At 35.5% G+C, this 16,968-nt stretch overlaps 1 protein-coding gene across 1 annotated transcript in view; it reads right to left on the reverse strand.

Annotated features, from left to right (window-relative positions):
• The window catches only part of LOC138922930 (regulator of DNA class I crossover intermediates 1-like), a 72,672-nt gene that overhangs the window by 43,477 nt on the left and 12,227 nt on the right, over window positions 1-16,968 (reverse strand). The window contains exons 2-3 of the mRNA XM_070259350.1: window positions 12,033-12,072; window positions 3,073-3,211 (exon numbers count right to left, since the gene is read on the reverse strand). Of these exons, the coding sequence (XP_070115451.1) occupies window positions 3,073-3,211; window positions 12,033-12,072 (179 nt within the window). The remainder of the gene's footprint in view (window positions 1-3,072; window positions 3,212-12,032; window positions 12,073-16,968) is intronic.

Consider the following 16,968-nt stretch of genomic DNA (forward strand, 5'->3'; position numbering starts at 1 on the left):
TTCTCGGGGCATAGCGAGGGCACCTCTCACATGAAAATCCTTCCTGCACATACTGCTTCCTCAAATTCCTCAGCTCAAAATATTCAATATGCCAAGGTGCCTTATTTTTTGGTAGTGTGGGGGATCAGAATTGGCCACCCCAAAATGTGTCTCTTTGGCATGAGGATTATTTGGGGCTGATTACTTTTAAGAAACGGCAGACAGGCGAGAAGCTCTGAAAAGTAGAAGCTACCCTCTGTAAAACACAAGGGAAATCTCCATTTGTAAAGGTAACTCCCTCTCTGTACCAGGAAGAGGGGGGATGTCCTTATGTCCAGAAACTCCTATCAAGGCAGAAGGCAAGGACTTAAATCCGCATAATAACCTTTCTCTTGTTTACTGTCCTTTTCTGGTAATCTCCCATAACTGACTCCCTCCCACCCCCAACATGCTCCTTTGTCTTTAGCCAAAGACGGTATTTAAGATGACAACCTTAGCCAGTCTGGGAGTTAACCAGGTTTCCTGGATTTTTCCCATGTATACATGTTACAAAGCTTTGTTTGATTTTCTCCTTTTATTCTGTCTCATGTCAATTTAATTCATAGCCCAGCCAGAAGAACCTACAAGAGATAGAGGAATTCTCTTCCTCCCCTACAGCAGCATGTCCTGCCCCTGTTATTTTCTGTTCTACTTCCAGAATCCAATACAATACTTAGGGTAAGTACTCAAAAAACATATGTTCAACGTATGAATGAAAACAGAGTGAGGGAGAAAGGAAATACATAAAGTTAAATACATCACTGGACAGCCACATGTAAAAGAATTAAACTGGAACCCTATCTTACACCATACACAAAAGTCAACTCAAAATGGATTAAAGACTTAAATACAAGACCTGAAACCATAAAACTCCTAGAAGAAAACATAAGGAATAAGCTCCGTGACATCAGTCTTCATGATGATTTTCTGGATTTGACACCAAAAGTAAAAGGAATAAAAGCAAAAATAAACAACTGGTCCTACATCAAACCAAAAAGCTTCTGTATAGCAAAGGAAACCACCAACAAAATGAAAATGCAATCTAAAGAATGGGAGAAAATACTTGCAAATCATATTGTCTGATAAGGGATTAATATTCAAAATACATAAAGAGCTCATACAACTCAATATCAAAAAACAACAATCGATTAAAAAATGAGCAGAGGACCCTCTGAACAGACATTTTTCCAAAGACAACATACAACTGAGCAACAGGTACATGAAAAGGTGTTCAACATCACTAATCCTCAGGGGAATGCATTCAAAACCACAATGAGATATCACCTCACACCTGTTAGAATGACTATCATCGAAAAGACAAGAGAGGGGGCTGACCACGTGGCCGAATAGTTGTTTGTGTGCTCCAGTTCAGTGGCCCAGGGTCCGCCAGTCCAGACCCTGTGCACAGAGCTATATACTGCTCATCTAGCCATGCTGTGGCAGCATCCAACATAGAAAAACTAGAATGACCTGCAACTAGGATATACAACTATGTACTGGGGCTTTGGGGAGAGAAAGAAAGAAAAAGAAGAAGACTGGCAACAGATATTAGCTGAGGGCCAATCTTCCTCACAAAAAGTAAAAAAAAAAAAGACAAGAGGTAAGAAGTGTTTGCAAGGATGTGGACAAAAGGGAACCCTTGCACATGGTTGGTGGGAATGTAAATTGGGGCAAGCCCTATGGAGAACAATATAGAGGTTCCTCAAAAACTTAAAAATAGAACTATCATATGATTCAGCAATCCCACTTCTGGGTATATATCCAAATAAAATGAAAACAAGATCTCAAAGAGATATCTGCACTCCCAAGTTCACAGCAGCATTATTCACAGAGCCAAAATATGGAAACAACCTCAGCGTCCATCAATGGATGAATGGATAAAGATGGTGTGGTGTGTATATGTGTGTGTGTGTATATATACAATGGAATATTCCTGAGCCATGAGAAAGAATGAAATCCTGCCATGTGTGACAACATGGACGGAGCTAGAAGGCATTATGCTAAGTGAAATAAGCCAGACTGAGAAAGACAAATACTGCATGGTATCACTTACATGTGGAATCTAAAAAAAAAAAAAAGTCAAACTCATAGAAACAGAGAATAGAAAAGTGGTTGCCAGGATCTGGCGACTGGGGGATAGGGAAAGGTTGGGAAAAGGGTACTAACTTTCAGCAAAATGATGAATAAGATCCGAGGATCTAATGTAAGACATGGTGACAATAGCTGATAACACTATTACACAAATGAAGAAAAAGAACTAAATATAGCAAATATATTTACAACAGAAACTTTTATTCCTAAAGTTTATTAATAATGTATTTACTTCTACTAAAGTGTGACTACATTTACTTGTGACAACTGTCATCTGTGGAGAAACAAAAATAGCACAGAAAGGAAAAGAGGAGACACTAACAATACTGTGATCAATTTCAATCCCTTTTTTATGAACTCAGTTCTTAAGCTCTCATTTTAGCACTTGTTTTAAAAATTAAATATCAGACACAAGTTTCCTTGAGAGAGAAAAAAATATTCTGATTAAACTTTTTATTTACTTGAAGAATCAAAGTGCAGGCCAAAATGAACTTTATTTTGAAGTATTAGACTACTATAGTTAACATCCCAAGAATGTCTAAGAAATTCAAGTTATGAGATAGGAAACTAATCATTGAGGCAAAAACTTGTTCAGCTCTTCCTTTCAAACAAATTCTCCAAATAGGATAAGACAGTAAAGATATTTATTCCCTGCTCTTTAGCCAAACTTTGGTAACTATCTGCCTAGACAAAATAACATAATAATTGAAACAACAGCGCTATAAGTTTAACCATACCTTATAAAATTAATTTTATATAACACACCACCTAAAAAAAAATAAATGGATTAAACAATAAAACATTTTAAGCAGAGACTAACAAAGCTTCTAATTTAAGAGGGCAATCAAGTTTTAAAATTACTTTCCACATCCTTTGAGTTCTAAAATTACAAAATTATTGGAAAATGAAACATTATGATCACATCAGACTCAAAGCAAAATGTTACTGGAGAGGCTTACTTACCAGGTCTTTTCTTCTGGCAAGATACCTGATTCACCATATACAGGTTAAGGAGGTCTAAACTGACAGCAGAATTCTTGACAGGGGATAAAACTCCCCGTAATTTCATTTTTGATTTTAACCTTTTCTTTTCAAAATATTCCTAAAAAAATTAAAAATAAAAAGTTATTCTAGCAACCATATAGTTTCAGGCAGAATCATCAATAATAAAAAGCAATAATGCTATTAAATAATTGACTTGATATTTTTTATATTTCTGTGACACCTCCTTTACATGTTTACATATAAATTAAAATGAATCATGATAACTTGTAGTTTGCCCAAAGACTCTAAATTACAGCTTCTTATAATCTTTCTTTTGTTAAGCGTAATGCCTTTAAAACAGAACTATATAAAGCCATTCCCAGGTATCAAAAGATGAAAAAAACATTATCTGAATGTGGAATGTTTTTAAAAACCTGATAAAACAAATCTGATAGGCTAAAAACTTGTTTTTCTGCAAAGTATGCTATACCACAGATATAAAAAGCCTAAAGATACGCATAGCTGTGTGCCAATAAATGTCAACTGAAATGAGAAGAGAAAAACAAAAAGAAGCTATGTGAGAACTTATCTGCAGCCAAAGCTAACTTAATTCTGTTATCTCCCCATGACTCCTAGATTTTCTTTTAAACCAGACTTGTAAATAATTATCATTTTTCATTCAGTATTTATTTCTGATTGAGCAGAATTATTCTTATTTTCATTCTTTTTCTCTCAGATTACATCCTTAATTTAAGAAGTTCAAAGGCATTTGTTCAAAATTTGTTTATTGAGCAACTATTATGTATTAGACACTATAACAAATTGTGAAAACATCTTCTTCACTATATAACTCATAACACAATGGCATAAACGTGATTATAAATGTGAGATATAAAAAGTGAAAAAAGTCCAAGATGGTAAAAAATTTAATGCAAGAGGAAGTATCATTTTTCCAAGAAGTTAAGGTTTTATCACATTAATATTTCAGAATATTAATTATAATAGACTTTTAAGATTCTAAAAAACATAAGAACTGTAAGAGACTTGCCAGCTATCAAGCAAAAAAGTAAATGCTGCATTTTTATGCAAACTTAACCACAGATAAAAAAGTGTTTTGTTTGAGTGATGTGCAACTCCACATTGGGGCTTCTTTAAAAAGATCACACTATGGTCAGCAATGAAATGACAGAACCTTCAGGATGTAAATATTTTTCCCCTTTGAAAAACATGACTCTGGATCTTATAATTGACAGTGTCTTGGAATTAAGATATTATTTCCTAAGGCACTGTACTCTGTGAAGGATAAGACCATAATGAGAAAGAGAATGACACAATTACAACTGAGCATCAGGAGTATGTAAACTACAAGTAGATGTGGGGAGAGTTGGCAGAGGGAGGGCAGGAGGAGAGGGAAGCTTTCTTAGAAAATGACTTCTAAGATGGATGAGTCAGAGTTAGCCAGAGTGTGGGAAGATAATGTTCCAGGAATGAAGAACAGTACAAACACTGTGTATGAAGGGAGCAAGCCTTTACTCCAGGGGACACGGCTGAAGAGGTTGAACCCTCATAATATATCCATCATGATAACCTCTAATCTTTCTTTTCCTAGAGAGAACAAAGGTATGTAACTAATTTAACTGACAAGGTTAGGCTCAACTTTTTTGGGGGGGCTAACTTTTGCAGACAATTTCACTATTTTATTATTTAATATCAAATAAACAATAAATTCAAAACACATTTCCAATCTTTTTAGCACATTAACAAAGTTGTTAGGACAGTTAGACCTCCACATACAATTCCTATGGGGATATCTAAGACAAGCAAATCTTTATTTAGTGAAAAAATGTACTAAAGCATGAGTATAAAAGACAGATTGTTAAAATATTTAAAATATGTTATATGTATAGTTATGACTTCCAATGGCTTTTGGTGACATATTTCATATTATAGGATATGAAGTTTATTTCTAAATATTTTTTGTGTGGTATTTTAACTTTTTATTAAGATTATGATAGTTTACAACCTTGTGAAATTTCAGTTGCACATTATTGTTAGTCATGTTGTAGGTGCACCACTTCACCCTTTGTGCACTCCCCTCACCCCCCCTTTCCCCTGGTAACCACCAATCAGTTCTCTTTGTCTATATGTTTAACTTCCACCTATCAGTGGAGTCATACAGAGTTCGTCTTTCTCTATCTGGCTTATTTCACTTCACATAATACCCTCAAGGTCCATCCATGTTGTTGTGAATGGGACGATTTTATCCGTCTTTATGGCTGAGTAGTATTCCATTGCGCGCGCACGCACGCGTGTGTGTGTGTATACATATATATACCATATTTTCTTTATCCACCCATCAGTTGATGGGCACTTAGGTTGCTTCCACATCTTGGCTATTGTAAATAATGCTGTGATGAACAGAGGGGTGCATGGGACTTTTGGAATTGCTGACTTCAAGCTCTTTGGATAGATACCCAGTAGTGGGATGGCTGGTTCATAAGGTATTTCTATTTTTAATTTTTTGAAGAATCTCTGTACTGTTTTCCATAGTGGCTGCACCAGTTTGCATTCCCTCCAACAGTGTATGAGGGTTCCTTTTTCTCCACAACCTCTCCAACATTTGTCACTTTTTGTTTTGGTTATTTTTGCCATTCTAACAGGTGTAAAGTGATATCTTAGTGTAGTTTTGATTTGCATTTCCCTGATGATGAGTGATGATAAGCATCTTTTCATGTCTATTGGCCATCCGTATATCTTCTTTGGAGAAATGTCTGTTCATGTCCTCGGCCCATCTTTTGACTGGGTTGTTTGATTTTTTGTTGTTAGGCTCAACTTTTTTTAACAAGTCTCATTTGGTAGAGACAAGTAAAAAATAATTAGAAGATAAATAGAAAACTTCCAGAAGACAATCAAATTTTAAATTGAAAATAGACATTTAAAAGGAGCTGCCAGGGAGACAAATAAAATCTTAAGAATGTGTCAAAGGAAGCAAGGGAAGAGCTTGTTTCAAGATGAAGGGAACGGGCAGCAGCTCTCTGAAAGAAGGCTGTTCACTTCATGAAGTGTTAAATGAAGTTTGTGTCACCAAAACAAAAAAGATGAAGGTATGGAAAAGCAGATGACACATTAAAGTATACGAAAAATATCTTTGGAATTGAATAACATAAAGTTCAAATTTTTTTATTGAATTTTAGTTAACATAGAACATCGTGTTAGTTTCAGGTGTACACATAGTGATTTGACATTTACACACATTACGAAATAATCACTACAATGATTATACCAACAATCTGTCACCAAAGTCATTATAATATTATTGACTATATTCCCTACATTGTATATTACACCCCCATGGTTTGTTTACTTTATCACTGAAAGTTTGTACTTCTTAATCCCCTTCACCTATTTTGCCCAACCTACCACCAGCTTCACCACTGGCAATGACCAGCCTGTTCTCTGTGTCTATGAGTCTGTTTCTCTTTTGTTTGTTCATTTGTTTTGTTTTTTAGATTCCACATATAAGTGAAATCAGATGATATTTATCTTTCTCTGTCTGACATATTTCACTTGGAATAACACCCTCTATATCCATCCATGTTGCTACAAATGACAAGATTTCATTCTTTTTTACGACTAATATTCCACTGAATAAATATATGCCACATCTTCTTTACCAATATATCCACCCATGGACACTTAGGCTGCTTCCACATCTCGGCTATTGCAAATAATGCTGCAATGAACATAAGGGTGCATATTTCTTTTCAAATTAGTGTTTTTGTTTTCTTCAGGTAATACCCAGAAGTGAAACTGCTGGGTCATATGTTAGTTTTTAATGCTTTTAGAAGCCTCCATACTGTTCTCCATAGTAGCTGCAACAGTATACATTCCCACCAAAAGTGCGCGAGGGCTCCCTTTTCTCCACATCCTCACTAACACTTGACATTTATTGTCTTTTGATGGTTTTGATTTGCATTTCCCTTAGGATTAGTGATGTTGAGCATCTTTTTACATGTCTGTTGGGCATCTGTAAATGTCTTTGGAAAAATGTCTATTCAGTTCCTCTCATTTTTTTATTGAATTATTTTTTTTGATATTGAGTTGTATGAGCTCTTTATACATTTTGGACATTAACCCTTTATCAGATATATCATTTGCAAGTATATTCTCCCATTTGGTAAATTGCCTTTTCATTTTGCTGATGGTTTCCTTTGCTGTGTAAAAGCTTTTTAGTGTGACGTAGTCTCATTTGTTTATTTTTGCTTTTGTTGCCCTTGCCTGAGGAGACAGATCCAAAAAATTATTAAGACTGATGTCAAAGACTTTACTGCCTAAGTTTTCTTCTAGGAGTTTTATGGTTTCAGGTCTTACGTTTAAGTCTTTAATCCATTTTGAGTTTATTTTTACACATACCGAAAGAAAGTAGTCCAGTTTCATTCTTTTGCCTAGAGCTGTCCAGTCTTCCGAATACCATTTATTGAAACAGCTGTCTTTTCCCCACTGAATATTCTTGCCTCCTTTGTTGTAGATTAATTGACGATATATTTGTGGGTTTATTTCTGGGCTTTCTATTCTGTTACATTATCTCTGCATTTGTTTTTGTGCCAGTATCATGTTTTGATTATTACAGCTTTGTAGTACAGTTTGACATCTGGAAATGTGATACCTCCAGCTTTCTTCTCTCTCAAGATTGCTTGGCTATTTGGGGTCTTTTGTGGTTCTATACAAATTTTAGGATTATTTGTTCTAGTTTTGTGAAACATACCAATGGTATTTTCATAGGGGTTGCATTGAATCTGTAGATTGCTTTGGGTAGTACGGACACTTTAACAGTATTAATTCGTGAGCACAATACATCTTTCCATTTATTCGTCTTCGGTTTCTTTCATCCATGTCTTATAGCTTTCAGAGTATAGGTCTTTCATCTCCTTGGTTAAATTTATTCCTATGTATTTTATTGTTTTTGATGCAATTGTCATGGGAGGGTTTTCTTAATTTCTCTTTCTGATAGATCGTTATTAGTGTATAGAAACCCAACAGATTTCTGTATATTAATTTTGTATCCTGAAACTTCACTGAATTCATTTATCCTAATAATTTTTGGTGGAGGTTTTAGTGTGTGTGTGTATATATATATAAACAATATATATAAAATAAAAAGTATATATATATATATTTAGTATAAAGTATCATGTCATCAGTAAACAGTGACAGTTTTACTTATTCCTTTCCAATCAGGCTGGCTTTTATTTTTCCTACTAACTGCTGTGTTAGGACTTCCAATATAATAAAAGTAGTGAGAGTGGGCATCCTTGTCTTGTTTCTGATCTTAGAAGAAATGCTTTCAGCTTTACACCATCGAATATGATATTAGCTGTGGGTTTGTCACATACAGCCTTTACTATGTTGAGGTAGGTTCTCTCTATACCCACGTTGTTGAGAATTTTTATCATAAATGGATGTTGAATTTTGTCAAAAGCTATTTCTGCATCTATTGAGATAATCATACAATTTTTATTCTTTGCTTTGTTTATGTGGCATATCACAATGACTAATGTGTGCATACTGACCATCCTTGCATGCCTAGGAAAAATCCCACTTAATCATGGTGTATGATCCTTTTAATGTATTGTTGATTTTAGTCTGCTAATATTTTGCTGAGGATTTTTGCATCTACATTCATCAGGGATATTGGCCTATAATTTTCTCTTTTTGTAGTGTCTTTGTCTGGTTTTGGTATCAGGGTAATGTCGGCCTCATAGAATGAGTTTGGAAGCATTCCTCCCTCTTCAATTTTTTGAAATAGTTTGAGAAGGACAGGTATTAATTCTTTAAATGTTTGGCAGAATTCACCTGTGGAACCATCTGGTCCTAGACTTCTGTTTCTTGGGAGTTTTTTGACTACTGAGTCAATTTATTATTAGTAATCAGTCTGTTCAGATGTTCTATTTCTTCCTGATTCAGTCTTAGAAGACTGTATGTTTCTAGGAATTTATCTATTTCTTTTAGGTTGTATAATTTGCTGGCATCTAATTGCTCATAGTAATATCATGATATTTGCATTTCTGAGGTGTCAGACATAACTTCTCTTTCATTTCTGATTTTACTTATTTGGGGCCTCTCTTTTTTTCTAGACGAGTCTGGCTAAAGGTTTATCAATTACCTTTTCAAAGAACCAGCTCTTAGTTTCATTGATCTTTTCTATGGTATTTTTTCAGTTTCTATTTATTTCTGCTCTGATCTTTACATTTCCTTCCTTCTACTAACTTTGGGTTTTGTTTGTTCTTCCTTTTCTAGTTCCTTTAGTTGTAAGATTAGACTGTTTATCTGAGATTTTTCTTACTTCCTTAGGTAGACATGTATCATTTACTTGCTCTTTGATTTCTTCAATGACACACTGGTTGTTGAGCAGCATGTTGTTTAGACTCCATGTTTTGTTATTTCCAGTTTTCTTCTTGTAGTTGATTTCTAGTCTCATACCATGGTGGTCAGAAAAGATGTTTAATATGATTTCAATCTTCTTCAATTTACTGAGACTTGTTTTGTGGCCTAACATATGCTCTATCCTGGAAAATGTTCCGACCGACTTGAAAAGATGTGTATTCTGCTGTTTTGGGATAGAATGCTCTGCATATATCTAGTAAGTCCATCTGGTCTAATGTGTCATTTAAGACCAATATTTCCTTATTGATTTTCTGTCTGTATGATTTATAAAGTTCAATTTTGACACTAGTCAGAGCTGTACAGTGAAGTGGACTAAGGAACAAATGGAAGATGAGAGTGAAAGGGCATAGCAGGAAAGAGAAAGGACCCAGAGACACCTTTACTTGTCTAATAAGAGAAAATTCAGTATGTGTAAATATCAATGGAAAGCGGAAGTAAATGGAATCCAGATCACAGACAGAGAGACCTTCCTTTGATCAGAGGGAATTACTTCTGTAGTTAGAGGAGGGAAAGAGAAGATGGATGAAGAAGGAAGGTGGTTTATAGAACTGGTGGTAGAAATTTGAGATAATTCTCATCTGATAGCTTCTATTTCCTCTGAACTATGATACAAGGTCATTTAACGAGCATGAAGTGATAAAGAATAGTGTTGGGAAAGAGAGGTTTGGGGAGGTAAAGGAAGGTATGAAATTTTCAAAGAAGAGAAAAGTGACACGATTAGAGATCAACACCTTGGGAAGAGCCATGTGTCTTTCCCTTTCTGATAAATATTCAAAAGAATGATCCAGATAGAGTTAGATTACTTTTTAAAAATAGTCTTGGGACAGCCTTCATTCATAGTTTATTTATTATTGAGTGTCTATGTTATTGCTAGAGACAGTTCAAGGCACAGGAGATAGAAAATGAACAAACGTGGTAAAATCCTTCTTCTCATGAAGATATTTTAATGGGGGGACAGAATAAACAAATTTCTAAGAAAATATAGGATTATGAAAGAGTGACAAATTAAAGAGGGTAAAGGAGAGACAGCATTTGGAGGGCAGGGAGCTATTTAGATGTAGTGATCAGAGAAGGCCAATCTAAGAGGACATACTTTAGCTGAGACTCAAATGTTGACAAGCCAGACATGCAAATATCTCGAGGGAGACTATTCCAGACAAAGAACAGTGGCAGAAAGAAGGTCAGTGTGGCTGAAATAAAATGAATAGGACAAGTAGTAAGAAACAAGGTCAGAGAGGCAGGCAGGGTGCAGATCCTTCTGGTTCTTTTAGACTTTGGTAAAATCAGATTTCATTCTAAGAGCAATGAAAAGCAATTGAGGCTTTTAAGCTGGGGAATGATAAATTCTGATTTGTGCCTTTAAAAGATCATACTAACCACTGTGTCACAGACTACAAAGGAGTAAAAGATAAAGCAGAAAAACAGTGATAAATTCAATTACATTAAAATTAAGAACTTTTCTTCAAAGACAGGATTGAAAAACTAAAATTAAAAGCCAAAGGACAAATACACCTGACAAATAATTCCTAAATACATAGACACAATAAGAAAAAGACAAACAACTCAAATAAAAAATGAAAAAACTACTTGGAAAAGTACCTGACAAAAGAGGAAACCTGAATGACAAGATAGTCAGTCTCATTAGTAATCAAGGAAATACAAGTTAAATTTACAATGAAGCATCAATTCACTGAGTTAACAACTATCCTGCTTTCATAATAATCACTCCCTTGCTTTTCTTTAAATTTTACTACCTTCGAACATATTTTTTCTGTTTTGGAACTTTTCGTACATGGAATCTTACTGCTTGTATTCTTTTGTGAGTTGCTTTCTTTATCCAACTTTATGTTTTTGAGATTCATCCACACTAATTACACGTAGTTGAAACATTTTCACTGCTCCATCATTACTTGGGTATGCCACTATTTGCTTAACCATTTTCTGCTAATGGACATTTGGGTGGTCCCCTTTCCTTCCTCCTCCCCTGTCCTTCTTTCTCTCTTTCTCCTCCTTCTCTCTCTTTTTTTTGTTTGCTACTTAACAACAACAATGTCCAAACAAGCTTGTACATGTCTCAAAGTTCACAAGTGGAAGAGTTTCACTCAGATATATACTGCTGAGCTGTAATGTACATACATGCTCAACTTTACTGTGTAATGATCAATGTAATTAAAAAACAAAAAAAGGTGGTAGGTTATAAGGCCATTATACTACTCTAGGCAATAAATGATGATGATTTGAATCAGGGTGCTAATAGTATAGGTAGTGAGAAGTTATCAGACTTGGGATACATCTTGGAACTAGAATGACAACAAGAATCAACAAGGTCCTTAAGTCTCCGCCTAAGCAAAATGGTTGGTTATCAACCTATCTACAAGGTTGAGAAGACTAAAGGAAGAGAGTCTTCCAATTTCACTTAGTTATTACCCTTGGAAAAATGCTTCAGAAGATCACTTTGTTCATAAAGCTAACACAAATAAACATATTCTCTTTACCTTTTGCTTTCTCCTTTCCTGCTTGATCAGAACCCTGGTCCTGAAAAAGGAAACAGGATAAAAAACACAATGATTAAAGAAATGGTCTCTAAAATGATTGTTGAGCCAGCCTGGTGGCAAACTGGTTAAGTTCACATGCTCCACCTTGGTGGCCCAGGGTTCCTGGGTTCAGATCCCAGGCACGGCCCTACACGCTGCTCATCATGCCATGCTGTGGCAGTATCCCACATACAAAATAGAGGAAGATTGGCACAGATGTTAGCTCAGGGACAATGTTCCTCAAGCAAAAAGAGGAAGATGGGAACCAGATATTAGCTCAGGGCCAATCTTCCTCACCAAAATAAATACATAAATAAAATAAAATGATGTCATTTTAGTTGAATTAAAGATTTGGAATTAAAATCTAAAAGTATAGTGATAATTATGCTATTTTATGAAAAGAAACTATGAAAATGTTCTCAAATGTTATAGTATATACTGTTTCACAAAATTTTCTTAGATAGAAAATCCAAGAACTAATAAGAAAGACTCTACACCTATCATTAATAATGAAGCATAAAATACATCTGAATTATAAAATCAAGATAAGCAAAGAGAAATCAATGCATTGGCAAGGAGGTACCACTGAAACATTCTCAGATGATAGCAATATTCTTGGTCAATGCTGCCATTTTAATTTTCCTTGTATTTCAATATTCTACTTCTATCAACAGGAAGTAGAGAAAGGACCAAAATCTATATAGGATTGAAAGAAATGTTAAGTTTATTATTAGAGCAATTCAGTTACATTACTATATCAGCTATGCATACTTGAAATCTCATAACTTCTTTAAAACACAGCTAGCTTTTATGGATGTGCTTCACACCTATGATCTCTGTGCCAAACACTGCAACGAATCCCATGATACTGCAATATTTAATGGTTATAAATTATTTGCTCTATTAATAATAGTAGAATGCCATAAAACATTCATGACAAGATAAGCACATATGCACAATAAATCTTTTGGATATACATGAAACTATGATCTCAAATTCAAGATTTGTACAAGAATTATAAGTAAAATGACAAAATGTATTTTAGCTACATGAGATTATATAATAACATGAAAATAATAATCGCTAATGATGAGTACCATATGTCTTGCACCTTTCTAGACACTTCAGATACTTTACATGTACAAACTCATTTAATCTTCACAGGAACTCTGTAAGGTAGGTTCTATTTTTATCCCCATTTTACTGAGGAAGAAACTAAGATGCAGAGAGGTTAAGTAACTTGCCCAAGGTCACACTGCTAATAAATGGTAGAGCCAGACTGAAACCTAAGCATTCTGGTTTTGAAGTTTTCAACCAGATATTATACTGTCTTCCAAGAATTTCAACTGTGAATATACAAAGCTGTTCATTTTCCAAATGATTTTCATAAACTACATGAATGACAGTTACTGAATACCCCCAGACTTTGGTACTTACTGAACTTGTACTTTAACATACTTCCCAATAGCTATGTCTTAATTGACCATTTTGAGTTCACTGCGCAAAGAATTCGATCTGTCCAGATCCACGCAGCATAAGTGCACTGCTGGCATTCAAACTTTAGAAAAGAAAAAGGAAATAAATCACATTTCATTGACCCATCAAATGCTAAGGCTAGAGAGGACATTAGAGATTAGTTTATTCTCCATCATTTTAAAACTTAAGGCAAAGAAAGCAAAGTGGGGGCTGGACCGGTGGTGCAGCAGTTAAGTGTGCATATTCCGCTTTGGCGGCCTGGGTTTCGCCAGTTCAGATCCCAGGGGTGGACATGGAACCGCCTGGCAAGCCATGCCGTGGTAGGCGTCCCACGTATAAAGTAGAGGAAGATGTGCACAGATGTTAGCTCAGGGCCAGTCTTCCTCAACAAAAAGAGGAGGATTGGCAGCAGTTAGCTCAGAGCTAATCTTCCTCAAAAAAAGAGAAAGCAAAGTGACTTTTCAAAGTTCCGAAATATAAGAAGTATGACAGAGCCAGCAGTATTAAACAATCTAGATTACAGAGAGAGTAGGAAGAAAAATCAATTCTATAAGAAGTTCCCACATTATAAAGATCAATAGAATTAGGGACTAGCCAAAGCCTAAATACAGTCTTCATATATGTATAAATCAAGTGATTTTACTCCAGGCTGATTTTCCATTATCCAGGACACTCTTATGGCTCTCACCAAATTCTATGTACTCCATAATCCCTATTCCTATGTGCCTAAGAAAAAATTAATTAGGATTTCAAGACCAATTGCTAGATTAGCCTACTAATATTAGACCACAGTGAAAGTGAAAAAAGATCCTAACGTATAAGTCAAAGGCAATTTCATAAAAAGAACATTTTAAATTATTATTAAGGCAACCAATGCTACGAAATAGTAGTATATGTCTAAATGTTTTACCAAATATAGTCACTCTCAATTACCTGCACTAGAAAAGAAAACTGCATCAGTTAGGATTCTTAAGTTACAAGAAATTGAAAGCTCCTTTGGTTAATTTAAACAGAAAATAAATTTATTAAAAGAAAATCGGGTAACCAACAAACATGTCAACAAGGCTGAGGAAGCACGTTTGGCACCTGGCAAGAACAAGGAAGTCTAGGGAGCTGTGGCATCATAGTCAAAATCAAGCCATAATTAGTCTCCTAAGGACACCACTGCCAGCACTGGTGAACACTAAACACCACTGACTGCACCAGTTCCACTCCTGGACAGTGAACACCACCCCCTGGCATCACTGGCATTAAAATTCAATCCTGCTGCAGCTCTTGCAACTGCTTCCAACTACAATAGAAGCTCTGTAGTCCCTACTTCTTTGTGTTACTAGCTTCTAATTCAAAGTACAGGACAAGTGCATCTAAGTCTCAGCTTAGGTCACATGCCTATTTGCTAGCTGCAAAGCATAGTGAAACAAATGTCTGGGTTTTTTTCCCAAGATTCCACATAGGCAGGTGGTCTGTGCCTATCACCAAAACTCATAAGGTAGGAAATACCCCCACGCATAGATAAGGGGCTCAGATGCTTGGCTGCCAGTGAGTACAAATGTCCACTAAAGAGATGTAGATTAAAATTAAACTAGTTGACAATCCAAGTGACTTTTTACTTGGCTATGTCAGTGGAAAAAAAAAAAAAAAAAATATATATATATATATATATATATATATATATATATTCCTAATAGTTGCTTCTAACAGTTTTGCTTAGGCTAACTTAAAATAAAACTGTACTGTAAAGTTGTTTTTTTTCTCCCCCAAGGGTTGACCAAGATGATGATATAGGAGGATCTTGAGCTCCCCTCTTCCCACAGACACACCAAATGTACAGCTACACTTGGAGCATTCCCTCTGAAAGAGATCCAGAAACTAGACTAGCGACTCGTACACACGGGACAAATGCAAAAATACCCAGGTTGAAACAGGTAGGAAAGGCTGAGACACACTCTCATCATAAACCCCACCCCTGCCACAATGCCATACAGTCAGAAGGAAATCCCCAACTCCACCTTCTCCCTGAGGAGCAAAGGGTTTGACCTCCACATCTAGTGCTCCAAATTTTAAGACTCTCACCAAACAGACAGACTCCCAAAACACCTAGCTCTGAAAGCCAATGGGCTTGTGTCCACAAGACCCACAAGACTATGGCAAATAAATAAGCATTCTTAACAGGAATGCAGCACTCACCAGAGCTATCCCCTCAGGGTTCAACATGGAGTGAGCAGGCAAGTATGTTTTAAGTGAGCCTCATGGTAACCACAAAGTAAAAGGCTAGAGGAGATATACAAGATAAAGAGAAAGTTATCAAAGTATACCATAGAGAAAATCATCAAATCACACAGGAAGAGAACAAGAGAGGAAGAAAGGAATAGAAGAATTACAAAACAACCAGAAAACAACCAAACGGCCATGGTAAGTCCATCCATGTAAATAATTACTTTAAATGTAAATGATTTTTGGCTGAATGGATTGAAAAACATGACCCAAATATATGTTGCCTACAAGAGACTCATCTCAGGATTACGGACACAAACAGACTGAAAGTGAAGGGATGGAAAAAGATATTACATGCAAAGGGAAACCAAAAGCTAGGGTAGCATAATTCTCAGACAAAATAGACTTGAAGACAAAGACTGTAACAAGAGACAGCAAAGGCCATTACAAAATGATAAAGGAGTCAATTCATCAAAAGGATACAAGAACTGTAAATATTTATGCACCCAACATTGGAGCACCTAAATATATAAAGCAAATATAAACAGAACTAAAAGGAGAAATGGGCAGCAATAAATAATAGCAGGGGACTTCAAAACCCCACTTTGAACAACAGATTGATCATTGTGATATTGTAATTTACAATAAAAATACATATTTGGATGCAACCAACATAGGAGCACCAAAGTACATAAAGTAACTATTAACAAACCTAAAAGGAGAAGTGAACTACTACATAATAATAGTAGGGGACCTAAAACCCCACTTAGATCAATGGATAGATCATCTAGACAGAAAGTCAACAAGGAAATAATGGAATTAAATGAAAAACTAGACCAGATGGACTTAATAGAACATATATAAAAACAGCAGAATACACATTCTTCTCAAGTGCACATGGAACATTCTCAAAGATAGACCATATGTTGGGAAAGAAGGCAAGCCTTAATAAATTTAAGAAGACTGAAATCATATCAAGCATCTTTTGTGACCATAATGCTATGAAACTAGAAACCAACTACAAGAAAAAAGCTACGAAAGTGACAGATACGTGGAGGCTAAACAACATAGTACTGCACAACCAATGGGTCATTGAAGAAATTACAGGAGAAATCAAAAGATATCTGGAGACAAATGAAAATGAAAATACATTATACCACACCAACTCATGGGATGCAGCAAAAGTGGTCCTAGGAGGGAAAACCAT

Source organism: Equus caballus, unplaced genomic scaffold (assembly GCF_041296265.1).
Source record: "Equus caballus isolate H_3958 breed thoroughbred unplaced genomic scaffold, TB-T2T haplotype1-0000019, whole genome shotgun sequence".
Lineage (NCBI taxonomy): Eukaryota > Metazoa > Chordata > Mammalia > Perissodactyla > Equidae > Equus > Equus caballus.